This window comes from Opisthorchis viverrini (assembly GCF_000715545.1).
Source record: "Opisthorchis viverrini unplaced genomic scaffold opera_v5_70, whole genome shotgun sequence".
NCBI classification, from domain to species: domain Eukaryota; kingdom Metazoa; phylum Platyhelminthes; class Trematoda; order Opisthorchiida; family Opisthorchiidae; genus Opisthorchis; species Opisthorchis viverrini.
Genome location: NW_008751726.1, coordinates 1,747,461 through 1,763,091, shown reverse-complemented (window position 1 = coordinate 1,763,091; position 15,631 = coordinate 1,747,461). Strand labels below are relative to the sequence as shown.

At 44.5% G+C, this 15,631-nt stretch overlaps 1 protein-coding gene across 1 annotated transcript in view; it reads left to right on the top strand.

Annotated features, from left to right (window-relative positions):
• Positions 1 to 15,100, top strand: part of T265_04343 (hypothetical protein) — a gene marked incomplete at both ends in the record, with an annotated part of 37,448 nt that extends 22,348 nt beyond the window's left edge. The window contains 5 exons of the mRNA XM_009169052.1: positions 7,387 to 7,513; positions 11,172 to 11,405; positions 13,097 to 13,207; positions 13,303 to 14,060; positions 14,634 to 15,100. Of these exons, the coding sequence (XP_009167316.1) occupies positions 7,387 to 7,513; positions 11,172 to 11,405; positions 13,097 to 13,207; positions 13,303 to 14,060; positions 14,634 to 15,100 (1,697 nt within the window). The remainder of the gene's footprint in view (positions 1 to 7,386; positions 7,514 to 11,171; positions 11,406 to 13,096; positions 13,208 to 13,302; positions 14,061 to 14,633) is intronic.
• Between the last annotated feature and the right edge of the window lie 531 nt (positions 15,101 to 15,631).

The window sequence follows — 15,631 nt, the reverse complement described above, 5'->3', positions numbered from 1 at the left end:
GCACTCAGGATGGAACAGCGAATGCTAGCTTTCCTTATGGTGTCAGTAGAAAGGAAAGTTTTCTGCGTAAATTCAAGCTCCTCAAAGCGGTATGAGTCAGATAATTTTGCCATTTGAAGTTCCATGGAGAATTATCGGCTTGACCGCAACATACCTCAGTAGTAAACTTTGACGTGCCGTTTTGAGCTTCGAAAAATAATGAAGTCAACACGAAAATTTGACGAATTATTGGCTCCTTTCAGTGAACCAAAAAGGCGTTGTTTTACTGTGACTTGGTGATTGAAGAGAAATGTGAAGGTTCCGTAGCGCGATCAGAAAGGAAGACAGTTCCTACTGAACGGCCGTGTTCATTTTTGTTGTTAGAACAAAGATTTGCGCGTTGTTTGTTGCTGCCGGGCAAGCCCTGTTGGTTGTTGACACCAGGACGAGGTATATCGAAAAAATGGGGTCGTGGTCGGACGTGTTAAAATAGTTAACAATATCTGGACCTGTTTTCGCTTAGTAGAAGGCATAAGCAGGACGGCCCGGTTAAAACTTTCAAGAATTCTGGTGGTTGTACAGACATGAGCCTTGCTAGCATGTTTGTATTTCACACTTAAACTTCAAAAGATGCAGCTAAGCACTGATTGAAGCCGGGGCGATGAGTTGTTTGGTTCCACTGTTGACCACAAAGGCGGAGTGGATCGGTGGCAACCCGTAGCTTGAATTGGTTACAATACAGCTTGTTCACTCGCTAAATTGGAGTTTGATCTACTCTAATCTAAGCTTCTACAAAAAATAACCATTGTGTCTAGGTCAGTCGTGTCCTAGACTAGCAGAGGTTGTCTTATTTTTACTATCTGTCAGGCTTACTTCTGTGGGCTGCTCACCTTCCCTCAGTCAGTCAGTCTTGCTCAGCTATAAACAATAAACCGAAGTACACTACGCTTCAAGTGTGCATTCGACTCTGATCGGTTTACTGTTCTAAGTACAATTACACGCCCAACTGCTTCCCTACAGGCACTGGTATTCGTCAGGGGTGTTTGATTTTTTTAGTTATTGGGTTGATGAACTGAACGCTGATGTTGGAGTCGCTATAGATGAGAATACTGTTGATCTGAAACACGGACATGATATTCTCATTTTTCAAAAGACAAGAATCTTCTAGCTTCAAAAACTGGCCAATCATGCTATTTTTCGGTTCCCGAAATTTCATGTTGTTGGACATTTCTCTTGAAATTCATGTTGAGACACTGGCGGTCGTGGATCGCCTCACGTGTGTCAGAAGTTGTACGTTGCTTTAGTGGATTGGTCTTTACAGAAGCCAATAAATTGAGTCGGTTTACTAACTGTTTTTCCCCGTATGGGGGCTTCGGGACGTAACTTTCTACTGCCTACCGAGACTGGCAGACTTGGCTCAGCCTTGCACCCCGTGACACACCTGCACCAATTCTATTCTTCCGCAGTGGACAGGTCTTTGGGACTTACAAACAGTATCAGGGAGTGGGTGGGGAGAAAAGTCCTGCACATATGAAGAGGATCTGCTTCAAATTAAGCTCACCTACAAGCACTTTTTCAAGCGCGCTTGGTAGCCGCTGTGAGACATTCTAAACACGGTACCATCTCCTTATATGGGGCATTTTTGTACATTCAATCTATGGTAGCCCTGGTGTTCAGTGATATCAAAAGGGAGGCCAGTCGGCAAGGCAGATTGCTTGTTCAAAACCAAAATGATCTAGTTTCCCCATTTCTCATCCTATATTTAAAGCAACCGAATTTCGTAGGTACTGCAGTCAATCGTCATTTAAGGAAGCAAGCAGATTTTGGAGCGCACTTCCGTGTACAATCGCGGCTACTGGGGCTAGATGGGACTCATGTTCAATATGTTCGGTGAATATATAATCGATTACTCCGCGACCTCTGCCTCTTGACTTCTCCTGTCTAGGCTTTGGGAACCTGGCAGTATCTCAGCTCTCATGCTTCCTTCGGGTGGCATCGGAGCCAGGCTCCGAAAGAATTCTCCAGCTGAACCATTATTTGTGTGTGTAATCTTTACGTCCTCCTAGGTCTTGCAAGTAAGCAGAGAGGCAGCCTGTGCTAAAGAATAGTAACATTTTTTCGGATGTAGCATAATCCAACGAGTCTCCAGTTTTATTATGCATAATGAAGCCAGCGTTTCAACAAGCCAGGAGCAGACGGATTTAACTATTTTCTACGTACGCCTGAAGGCGAACTAGCTAACTAACACGGTTTCGTTGCCATGCGTTTTTTCCACTGCAGTCCAGATGAAAGCGCCTTGGGGTCTGTTGTGAAGAGCCAGCCTGTCAGAGTCAAGATAGCTACAATCAGGGTACCATGCTTGCCGGACTGCGCTTTCAGAAATGCTTACATGACACAAATATGAAAGACCTTATTTCATACTTGAACTTTGAAGGGATTTTTTGCGAGTTTCGCAGCCGAAGTTTCGATAAATTTCTGCAGATACTGCTTAATTGTACTCACCGTCCTGCAGTCTTTGGAGTGCTAACTGGGTCATTCACCGAAAATGCAGGTTCCGCGAACGGTATTAGCTCTTGTATGCAGTTGATTGAACTTTTTCAGATTGTAATTTCAATGTCTGAGTATATGAGTGGGATTTTTGTGCATTCAGTTGAGTTTAGGCCTGCTTCCCACATACTGAGGTGAATACTTCCATACTGTTTCCTCAGGGCAGTAAAATTACCTTGACGAACACTAATACAACGGAAGTACTGCCGTGTACAAGTACGCAAACTTAAGCATACAATAGGGACGAGCCTGCCTCAAGAGGTGCTTTTCCTTTCAGAGCGCATATACTTGAATTTCGCTTTCACGTCAGTGTTCTTATCGGGACATCGTGACATGCCAATTTTCAAACTTGATTTCTAACCAACTCTAACCAATATGACCAAAGGGGTTAACGAAAACTGTCACTTTTTGTGCTTTATCGGACTGTTTAGTACTTGTGCACTCAGTGTTGCCGATTTGGTTCAGGTTCGTTTAGTACCGTTTCGAGTGCAGTGGTTCCGCTTTAGATTTGAAGGTGTTGGCGGGATTCTCGAACTATCATCACCCTTGACTTATTCTCTTCGCAAACACTTGTCAACGTTGCCAGTTTTTCTCCTCGACTTGACTAAGTCGTGCATCAGATGCAGTTAATGTCTCGATGTTTCGGTAGATTACTTTTTACTAAAGCAAGCTGTTCTGGCTCCAAGAATTATAGCACCTGACGGCAGGATTTCTGTCGCTGGAATTCACCTTAGATGCACGCTATTTTTGGGGAACGTGGAGTTCCTCGAAAACAGGCCTGTATCAAAGAACAGGTAGACCAACATCGGCCTGCACATGCAAAAGAAGCATGCTGCGAGATTTCATTTTTATGCTTGATCTCCAAACTGCGCATCATCCGCAAAATATCCTCAAATTTCGGCAATTCATTCCTACAAAACTACATATACGTGGGTGGAATCACAAGATGCTTTGATCTGGGTAAAAACGGAAGGTAAAATGCACGTTTATTTTCGAGGGTCGGGTCACAAACTTCTGTTGAAGAGGTGCCATCTGGTCTGTTATCTGGTTTTGGCAGTTGGATAACGATCGTTTTGTCACGTAAGGACATCGTCGGTGCCCCTTTAGAGAGCATTTACTCCAGTTATGCTTGCGTCTACGTAGTTTCTTAAGGTTGGTTGATATCTGTAATATGTTGGACCGCCAGGAGTTTTGTTTGATTAGTCTGCTTGGAATTTGTGCTGTGTCGCGATCCGATTTGCACGTATTCCATTAGTTCGCGTGAGGTCTTCCTTTAAATGATTCTGTTCGTTTGTTCCGGTTAGTCTGTTGGCGAGTGTATCGATGAGCCTCTGACATTGGACTTGTCAGTTGAACATGTTCTATTTTTAGAAGTATCAAATCTGATTTGGTCGATCAATTCTCACGTTCTAGTACATTGTGTTCAGGGATTTTGGTTACCGGCAGGTTACAAAGGAACTTCTTCCTCTTGTGCAGTTTTCGTTTTCAATTGAGGTTCGGTCCTGTCAGTGAGATCAATCTATGCTGAAAAGCTGAGAAGAACTGTACAGTTGTTTCATGTTTATTGGGAACCCTCAGCAGTGCGCATCTCACGAAACTCCAGTAGGGAATTTCAAACTTTGCGGTCTTTCGGTCAGTGGTCGAACATTCAACGGTTCGATCTCAAGCGGCCGAACAACACTGTGGTAGGCTCTCACTGCGCACTGCGAATGATTCCCAAATAAGGATGAAACAGCTGTACAATGCTTCTTGGCTTTTCAACACAGATTAACTCCACCGACAAGATGAAATCCCAGCTGAAAACTACAAAATCGACTCACACCACGAACAGTCTGTAAGTTCCTCAGAGGAAGGATAATTTCACAAGATGAGTGAAACGTCCTTCTAAGAGGTCACTCGAGGAGCCAGTCAGTGATGTTGTCTCTTTGATTGAGATTGAGCGGGGCTATATCATGTCTAAATGAGCGCTTATCGCACTGCTGTTCAGCTGCTTGAGGTCAGTCACTGATTGAGAGTTTGGGGGTTCGAAACTCCCTACTGTAGTTTCATGAGATTCGTATTGTTAATGATTCCCATTAAGGATGAAACAACTGTCCTTTACACTACTTCTCGGCTTTTGATAATAGGTTAGCCTCAATTACAGGCGAGATCTCGACTTAAAATCACAAAACCTCCACACGCTACGATTAATTTTCGTTTGTTAAGGTGTTTGACCCGATTTTTCGGTCCATATCCTGCTTGGTTGTATATTTCCGTTAGGTAATAAAACCAACAGGAGGAGCGAAGGTAGGGCGAAACGGGACGAGCACGGCTGGGGACGCTAAAATATCAACCAAGTAGGACAAGGACAACAAATCAGTAGGCTAAATGGAAATTGCTTACTCTGAACTAGTCAGCATCCAGAACATCAAACAACAAAGCGACAGAATGTGAGAATTGAGGAGAGAAAGCTGTTGAGCATAGAAAGCGTCTAACTGTTGAATATAGTAGTAGGAAAGCAGACCGAAACGCGAGATCCGAGAAGCGCAAACGGGCTGATCGGAACAAGTGGATTTAACTACTGAAATGGTGACATCCGGTAAATGCATGCAATACTGACTGCAACGCCGTAAAGCCCTAAACGAACCATTCGAATGAAATGCACACGAGACTTATATCAGACAGGTTTGCTATACCGAATACTCTCTTCAGTCAGATCTGAGGAAATACCCCCTAACAGCGCACTGACGACAATGATGAAACGTCTGTAAGCCAATTGCCAAGCACAGCGAAGAGACCAACTGCCATCTGTACCCGAGGTATCAATATTTAGATTACTAGAATAAAGCTGAGATGGCTCAGTGATCAAGACTGGAACCTACTGACCAGAAGGTACTTGGTTCGAACACAACCTCAGCATCTCGACTACTGTCTGGGCAGCAGCTGTCTGACAGTATTTCAGCCTTCATGCTTCCTTTGGATGACATGGCAGTCAGCCACCGAAACGGCGTTACAACTGAATTTTGAACCCTCACTGCCAGAATATTACAAGGTAATCACTTTGACTGGTACTGTCCTTCACGAAGATAGTGACAGTTGCATTCATCTACCACGATGTGCTTTTGTCTACTCAACGCCTGAAAGATGAAGCTTCACAGACTATGTAACTCTCGAAGTAATGCTAAGAAACGGCTATATAGGAGTTTCTGCTGAAATGAAAGCAAGTCACGTTACAGGATCCAATCGCTTAGGTCGCTCAATATCAGGAGATTAAGTTGAGTCAAGTGTAACAGCAATCTCACTCATCACATAACCTTATTCTCATTTAACAACTGGATTGTACCAAACATCCTCGGGACTGGTTTTGTTCGCGTCTGCTTTTCCGAAACACCCAAGCATGACTTCTCGTAATGTCTGTAATGTGTTCCTACATGGTCACCAGCCATCTTGTTGTCGGTTGTCAGCAACTTCGCTAATGTATTGTAAAACCCACGTCTGCTACGCCTCTGGAAGCGCAAACGTTTGGTTCATTTTCTGATTCTCAGTGACCTGGTAGCGAAGTCGTCCGGTTCATAATGAAATCGCACATTTGGACCTTTTATGTCTGACACAATTTGAAGTTGCTGTCGTTGTAAACTCACTACCGTTTTGTACCTTATACTTCTGAACTATAATCGGGTTGCTTTAGTTAGCCGGCAAATGCATCTAGCTCACAGTATGTGCTCTTTAACTACTTTTCAACCCAACCTAGGTGATTGCATTTATTCAATGCTACCAGTAAGCTTGTCTTCTGTACTGGGAATTAATTGCCCGTTGATAAAAATGTGCCGTCTGCCTTTGAAGGGCAAAGTGTTTGTTGTAGTTCCGAACACATCCGATCACTTTCTATAATCATTCAACGTTAAATGAATGTGAAATTGGACGCGCGTCGATGTTCGGTTGAATCAGCTTGACGGAAACGAAGCACTATGCCTATGCGTCATCTACGTGATTCTCGGATGACGATGTTCACGGTCTTCCTACTATCCGGTGGATAGTCTCAGACAGTAAGCGCAAGTGACGTTCTCTGGTAATCTTAAGCGAGCGATACTCTGTCATGCTCTTCTCCGTCATGCCAGGACGAGTTGGGAACTCCTTCGCCAGCTAGACTGATTGTCAAACAACAGTGCTTGACTCATCCTACTAAAACTACCAGGTAAAATTTCATACTTTGAGACCGAAGTGATGAATGTCCTCGTGTTCGAACGTGTACCAGTGGTTGGGTGACATTCAGTCTACTTGATCTAGACTGTCAAGCTAAAAAAAATTGGAAATTTTCAAATTTCTCATGTGGGAAATGTTCTTTTCAGGGCTCTGGATACAGACATGCACCTCAGACATGTAAGGAACGATTCGTTGGTTTTTGTCGTTTCGAGCCATTGATGATTCCCAAGGAGGCTATCAAAAAATTAGCGTAGCGAATAGTTTGGTCTTCTTTAAACCTTAATGATAGGAAGAGATCACTGAACCCAATAATTAAAAGTCTTGTGAAGAAATTTCCAAATTATTGGGGAATCAAGGTGTGTACGCTGCCTTGCTGGACTAAACTACACCTGGCGTCGTGGTTCACTTCAAGGCTACTCTTTTTATTTTGGGGATTTTCCAGTTGCATTTAGGCTTACATTCGGACAGTGATTGCACAGCTGAAAAATCTAGTTAGTCAGTTTAGAACGGAGGCCAGCTGAATTCTCTTAACTATTGTGTATTTGGTCTGTAAGAGGAGCTCCATTTATTGTTATCTGCGTTGTTTAACCGAACAGATTGAGCACGGGTGTCATACTGGTTAAGAATAATGTAAGTGTGACTGTTCAAACCATATGATTTGATTTTGTTTCTTCATAGGCCATGGGTCCGACGTGCGGAGTGTGGCGTGGCATCCCACATTATCACTTATCATTTCGGGTAGCAAAGATGCACAACAACCGATCAAGCTCTGGGACCCAAAAACGGGCGAATCTGTGACAACCATGTGAGTTTCGGTGAATATTAATCCCGGTTCATTGATCTGTATTACTGCCTAAAGCTTGTTATTCAGAAACTTGACAGCACACGTCTATGTATGAATAACTGGGACATTTTCGGAGGCTGGACGGTTTTTAGAATCGAGGAAACGGTTTTAGTTTCACGTCAAGTGTAACGTATAGTTCATTCTCCATCTAACTGATTAATTAGTAGACAAATAACAAAATCCGATTGTCACAATGCTTGCTCTAATGGTAAAGACGGAAAATAAGTGTAACGAAAAAGGACAAGTTACGGTACCCTCTAGGACACCGGCTTTCAAACCCTTTTGTGAGGATACAGGATGATTAGGAGACCCCCATTCTACCGGTCCGTGTTAACTATATTGTGTTTTGGTCTATTAGAGACTCTGTTGATTTCACATCCCCCCTATGCGTACTGCGTTGAAAAATAAGCAGATTATTTTCTTGTTCAGACTGTCCCATCGGAGCCTTCTCACATGACCCGATAGGTGCTGTGCTCTGTTGTTTGTTCAGTGACCCGGATTTATTGAATGACCACACCACAATGTGTACACCTGTTTAAGACTCGAAGCACGTATGTATGATGAAGCCAATCACCCATTGGATCTACCCAACAACCTTAGTTTATCGCAACCTTTATCTCTCTTCACTTCCTATCGCACCAATGGGCTTTGTCAAATGGATCATGAGGGATTGTCTGCCTTCTTTGAAGAGCGCTGGATACAGGTCGTGTGATCCTGGTGCCTTCTCACGTTTCAGTGCGGATGGTTTGTATCTTATTTCTTCGGACGGGCGATTAAGGTATACATTCCATCGCCCATATGCACTACCTCCAGAGGCTTTGTTGTAGGAAGCCAGCTAAGCTGTTATTCGAGGTGTCCAGCCCATCTCTCCAGTCCGCGCTTTTGTAAATGGATGAATGAGCCTCCTTTTTCGCCTAACATGTCACTGACTGTTACTTTATATGACCAGTCGGTCGAATTAGTCGGTTCGTGGAATGGCTGTTTCCAGGAGCAAAAACCATCTCCTGAGCTCTCATTATCCATCAAGACTCTCGGTCTCCCCTTAAGCTCTTTACTATTTGGTGTTTGAGGGATTTGCGTGTACTGTCTTACTCGTTTCCTGCTGGTATTGATTTCCTGGCATTAATAGGTGCCAGCGATCTTGACGATATCCAATGATCATTTGATCCCATCGGAGAAGTCGGACAGACAGCGCTGAATGTTGCTAGCGTAGTCCCTTCCACATTTTGTCATTCTTCATCCACCTGCTCGCTACCAGTACAATGTTGATTCACCGTAGAGAGTAGTTGAGCTAACTCAAGTCGATATTGCTGAACTATGATAGTTCTCTGAAGATGGTGGATCGGCATGTTTCATGCTGACTTATGAGGGTGTGATCTCACTATAGCGTGATTGGAATCAAGTTGTGTGACAACGGCAATGACAATCTTAAAGTACTGCTCTCCACCGGTATTTTTCAGCGTCAGAACTGCAGTCCGTTGGGACATCGTCCGTCGACACTATAAACAGGCACCTTTTTTATGTCGAGAGGCATTGAGCTGGATAACCGAACAGCGCAAAGACCACTGTTTACTAGAATCCATTTCATCAAAGCGCGTTCAGATCTGGGGCTGAGTTATTCCACGACTCATCGCATCCTGCTTACCGGACACATGGAGGGTGAAATGTGACAGTTGAGTTCGTCCTTGGCATTTAGAGATGCATAATCACGTTTGGGTTCTGCATGCGTGTTTCAGAGACAGGACGTGCGTCATTTTAATGGGAATATAAGGGTTAACGTCGGCGGATCCACAACGGCAACTAGAAAGCAAATTTTCTGTTGTGCAACTGGGAATTCTATTGAATGATGTGTCCAGCACCAGAAGCTGCGTTGGTCAAGCCATTTACTGCGCTTGCCTAACCATCGTTTATCGGGGAGAGTGCTGTTTTCGTGCCCAATTCAGCGTGGTGGAAGCAGATAGGTGGCCAACCCTTGAGGGGTATGAAAGAGACTGTGGAACGTTTGGATGCTGTCGGTGCAACTCGTCTTTCAGAATGGAGACCGCTTAGTCCCCACTGCACTTTGTTGGAGACGCTGCAAGTTATGGTTGCTAATCTATGTCGATGGCGTTCTTATTTTCCGTTTCTATCTTGATTTCCTTTATGCACCTCGGCTGCCCGTTGAGGCTAGCACTAAGTCCGTGTCCCCGTCAACTTTTACTCTTTACTTCACATAAAACCTTCAAATAAACTATGGTTTAGCGGAAGTGAAGTATCAGCGTTGGAGATTGATGTTATGCTGTCGATGATGATGATTATGATGATGAGACGCCTGAACAGAGCGGTGTTTCAAATGAGTACTGACGTGACTACCAAAGAGCACACGGGTGAATTCAAGTGAAAACTCTAAGGGATTTGGAAACTGCAAATCAATAAAGGAAACCACTATTTTCAAAAGGCAGTTTCTCAACTTTGAACGGTACTTTTCTCAAAAAGTGGCAGTAATAAATTGAAGTCTTGAGATCGGAGCGTACATGTATTCAACTATCGCATCAAACAAGTCAGTAGTACACCAATCCCTCAGGGATAGTTCAGCATGCTGGGCGATTACATGGAGAGAGGAATTGAAAAATAGAAGATAGTGGAGTCGGAAGGGTGATCGTGTGGCTTGAAACATTGGTTTATTATCAACAAACTGGAGTTTTTGGTTGAAAAGTGTACCCACCCATTTTCCTTTCGGAGTCTAGTATTCTGTGCAAAGGGTCGCTGAATGAAATGGTTCCTATGTATCCATGGCGAAAAAGGCAAAGACAAAACGCCATGCTGGAGTCAGATCAGTTCCGAATGGGTCGTTTTTCTAATCGTGCCATACTCGGCCTACCCCCCACATAGGGTCCAAAAACCAAAAATTGGATTTTAAAGAGTGTGAATGTGGATTTGGAAACTGCAGCGAGATTGAGGTGGCAGGTGTAGCACAAAAACCAGATCTAGTGGTCGTATAGTTTGTATAGTACTACAAACTGGACCCAAGACGGATCTTCGGTTCGTAACCATGAGCCCAGCGACAATCACTGGCGTTTTTTCTGTCGAATATGTTGATCCAGTTACTTATGATGTTGGCATTGATTTGACGACTTCAGTCGTTCACTCTCCAAACGTTCCTCCTTTCTGAACTTCCACTGTGAATATGTATCATGGATGAACACAAACAAATTTGACCAACTACTCAGCTTATGACTACTGTTTGGTTCACTACTGACAGTGACATGAGTCTGTTTTGTGTATCCACCCTGGATTTCCATCGTTTAGATCATGCCATTAGGTGGGACACCGACACATCACGTTAAAACCCGGAAATGAGTTAGAATGCGTCATCCTTTCATCCATAGGAGACCATCTATACGTTTTCATAATTTTGCGTAAATTTTTGACGATGCATGTGCGAATACTTGGATTGTAAATCGATGATGATAGACATCCACTTTCAACAAAATTTTAACTCATCTCCGCGCGGTGACAGTGGTTTCAGTTGAGTAGCTGGAATGATTGGAAGATATTTTGTCAACACTACATGCTTACTTTGAACACGTTTCCGAAACTGTATGGCCGCACTCCATCTGATTTCCTCTAAATCGACCAGGTACATTCACAAGAACACATGCACTGATGTAGCATGGAACGACAATGGCAACTGGTTCCTCACAGCTTCAAGAGATCACCTCATCAAGTTGTTCGATCTAAGGAACTTGAAGGCCGAACTGCAAACTTTTCGAGGACACAAGCGGGACGTAATGCGGGTCGCGTGGCACCCTTTCCACGAGTGCCTTTTTGCCAGTGGAAGCGCTGATGGCTCTATCTTTTACTGGTTGGCAGGGTGAGTAATTTTTTCGATGTCTCGGACGCATTCATGCAGGTTATACTGGTGAGTCAATCAGCATACGATATCAACCTCAAACTTTGTATGAGATACCTTCCGTAAGCTATCTGTTGCTCGCTAGATTCGATGTCGAGCTTCTCATGGGTGTTAGACTGCTTACGCCATTGCTCTACCACTTTATCGCTAGGAGCCACACACGGTTTGCTATTCCAGATTCCCCAGTTGATTCGCTTTTTTGCCTGTTAAAATACCTACTCTCCAGGACCATGTAGCGGTCTATCGTTGTTCTGTATGCCACTGAAAATTCATACGGACCACTCAAGCACCCGTACGTTGCTGACCGTGGATGGCGTGTTCAAGTGACTGTTTAGTCACTGTCCGGTTGCGGGCTACATTTGACTGTACAGTGCGGCCAGTTGAATGACCGAATGGGACAGCCCGCAATGACAAAAGTAGCAGGTTGCCGTGCGTCACAGTCCTTAAACGGAAAATTGCACTGTCCGATATTGTCAAAATGAAACAGAATCCAAGATTAGCGAATATACACTCATTTGCAAACTAATTTGGTTCTTTCGAGAGGCTCACCTGGAACCCAGCTGAATCTCTCGTTTATGATGTTCTCAGGCAACTGAATGTGCTGCGCCAGTAGTACATTACAAAGAATCCAAGATATTCCTAAATAAATGTTGGACCCATCCTCGTGAGCTTCGGCCGCAGTACACTACATTTGCATGCGTGTGAACTTTGTGCCGTTTGCTCCTCTGAAGAAAACACCCCAATAGGTACCGAAATCTGCTCGAGTGAGTTGTTTCTTCACGATCGAGGCGTATTTCGCGTCCTATTGTGTACGAACAAAATTGGTCTTGTTAAGAACAGATTTTTTGGACGCGTTCTGCATCGTTTTCTTCAAATATTTAGTGGTCTAGCATAATTATCACTGGTTCGTGAAGGTGTATCAACATGATAAACCCGTAGATTGCTCATCAGTCTCCATCGTTTAAAGCATTAGGAACGAAAATCTTCGTGCCTTGTCAGCCAGACTTGAGTAACAACTGAAGATGACAAGAACAACTAATCAGTAAGATGTTGATAAATACCAATCAATCATCCCATGATTCAGCTTGCATTTCATTGATCTACTGATCAGGTAAGTTGAGCCAGTTCAGGGAGCAACAAATGCCGTAGTGATACCAGCGGCATCACTTGTTTAGCGTAACAGCCAATGTGTACATCTGTACGAATGACGAAGGGCATTAGCTTTATTCTATTTTATTTTGGACAGTGACTTCTGTGGTTTATAACGACTTACGTGAAAGCCTGCGTTCCCTATTTTGTTGTGGTTGTTTGTTCACCTCACTCGTAAGTCATTTAAAAGACCAGGGCTCTCGACAGAAATTGAAAGTACTTTATGGTGACATCCCTCCCCTCTGAATATGCCGTTTTAAGGCCTTTGGCCTTTCGGGAGACCAAGCGGCATCTGTTTGTTTCTATGGTGATCCTCTTGGTTTTATCTGCATGTCTGAATGTAATTAGCTAGTGAATATCAGAATTTTCTTATTCGTGACAGGAATATGTTTTTACTAGGAAGAGAACTGGGTCGTGGCTTATTCTGATGTCGTAAGTGTGATTCAGGGCTGTCTCCAGGGCTTTGCGTAAATTACATGTGTGTTTTTGTTCCTTATCTTCAGAACGGACACGGAACTGGGTGCTGTTGAGAATGCACACGAAAGCATGATATGGAGTCTTGCTTGGCATCCATTGGGTCATATATTGGTATCTGGTGCGAATGACTTTGCTACGTAAGTCTTCATTTAGCTGTGCTCTTGTTTGTTCTATGTGTTTCAATTTTTCTCATCTATGTCTTGATATTCCGCATCGCTATTCGCCTTTTTAGAAAGTTTTGGACACGGAATCGTCCAGGTGATATGTTAAAGGAGACCGCCAGTAGTGCAGCAACAGAGAGTCTTCTGCAGGCTGTCAATCATGGAGTCAATGATACTGAGACAGCGGATCATTTGAGTCTAACTAATGACCTATTGAAAGCCTTAGCAGATTCCACTTTGCAAAACGGCATCATTGACATTACTGAAGAGAAGGCCTTTGTAAACAACCCGGACGATATTTCGGCCGTTGAGATACCCGGTATCAACGAGGGAAGTGTGACGGACTTGAACCTAACTGACTTTGGGGACGATTCTGATGAACGTGACCGGAACAAAATGCGCAACACCCGAACCATACCCAAGGAGTTTGCTGCCAACTGGGCCAGCACCCGTATCACGGCGATGCCGACTGTAATGATGCCAGCTCCCAGTCCCACGCAGCTTGCGGCCGCAGCAGTTGCCGCAGCTGCTGCGGTCACGGACTTTGCTACACCGCCACAATACTTGCCCCCGGTCAAACCCACCATACCAGCCGTCCACAAGGACAGCGACAACACCCAAGCATCCGCTCGTACTGACTCCATAGCTGATCGTAGACAGAAGTTTCCAGGAGATCATACTGCTGACAATCAAGGTGTAGTTACCCGTTCTGTGAGACCGATGAATTACTTGGGCCAACCTCCAGAACCTGTGGAGCCAATTGTCCTTCCACGAGAACCAGAACGTCCACCTCCGATTGGACCTCGACCGGAAATCAGGGATGCTCCCGGTTAGTTGATCTCATAAACCATACGCTTCTCCGAGTGTCACTAGGATGGTTTTTTGTTATATCTCGCGTTTCCCCCTTAGTCTTGAATATTTCTTTATTTGTCATGGTTCCCTTGAAGCTGATGACACAGTTTAAAGTTGAAATGCATATTCTTTTATTTCGATTTCAGGAAAATGGAAAGATACTTTTGATGCCCCTTTACCAGAACTCAACAACGGGAATACTCAGGTCGCACCCCCACCGCACCTAAGTAACCGATATGATGACCACGAACCATTCGGAAAAACATATTCAAGCCACGACGATTTTCCTCCAAAGCCACATACCGAGGATAGAGACTATAGAGACTATGAACATCCAGATTCTATTGCTCGTAAGCCTGGTCCACTTCCACCACCACCACCACCGTATTATCAAAGAGCACCGTATGAAAATGAGCGGTTTGACAATCCGCATCATCCAATGGAAATGCGTGGTCATGGGCCACCACGTGAAGCGATCCCTCTCGATCATCCCCGACCGATCCCGCACGCAACGGAACCAAACGTACCCTACGGCCATCAACGATCCAAGCACCGTATGAAAATGAGCGGTTTGACAATCCGCATCATCCAATGGAAATGCGTGGTCATGGGCCACCACGTGAAGCGATCCCTCTCGATCATCCCCGACCGATCCCGCACGCAACGGAACCGAACGTACCCTACGGCCATCAACGATCCAGTCGGTTTCCCCCAGACGAACGATCTCGTCACTTTCCGGGACCTCGTGAAAGAGAATGGTCCAAAGGTGATGATGGTCGGTTTTCGGTGTATCATCCTCCTGGTCCTCCTCCTCCAAGAAGACAGCCACCACTTCCACCACCTCCATCGGAGAGATATCCACTTGCTCGTGACCATTTTCACCCTGAACCTGGGATGCATCCACCAAACTACTTTCCCCCAACCAAGCGACCCCCTCCACCTGGCCCACTACCGCCAGATAATCGACCTAAATACTCGCGTCAGGATGGTCCTTGGGGTGGGCGTACTCAGTGGTAGCCCGATCATTTGATTGCCCCTCTTGTACACAATCCCCAGTTCTATTTCATTTGTTACTGCATTTTTTTTTACTTGAATTTGGTCGGTCCAGTCACATGAACCGGTGAACGTTAAATACCGTCGCCACGGGTCTTGGTGATTTTTGTGTTCATTATGTACACTTACGGCGGTGTTACCCGCAAACTACCGTGGTTGTACAAGTAAAATATCTGAAATGCATTGCCCCCTGTTGTGGTCACTCCCAGAAGGTTGGGTGTAGTTCCTCATCGTCTAATCTTCAGAGAAGCGCATTGAGAACGGCAGCTGGAGATCTACGGTAAACCAGTAGATCAATGGTGAAAGACCATCAGTCTTTTTTACGAGTTTGAACTACATATTTGATAGTAATACAGTTGTTCTCAACGCCTAACACATTTCACTGTATGGACGAGAACCTAGTCGGCGTCGTTTGACCGCAAAGCCTGTGTTTGATGCAACCAATAATGACATCCAGTGGGGCTGCGAAGTGGAAAAGTATCGTCAGCTGCTTCA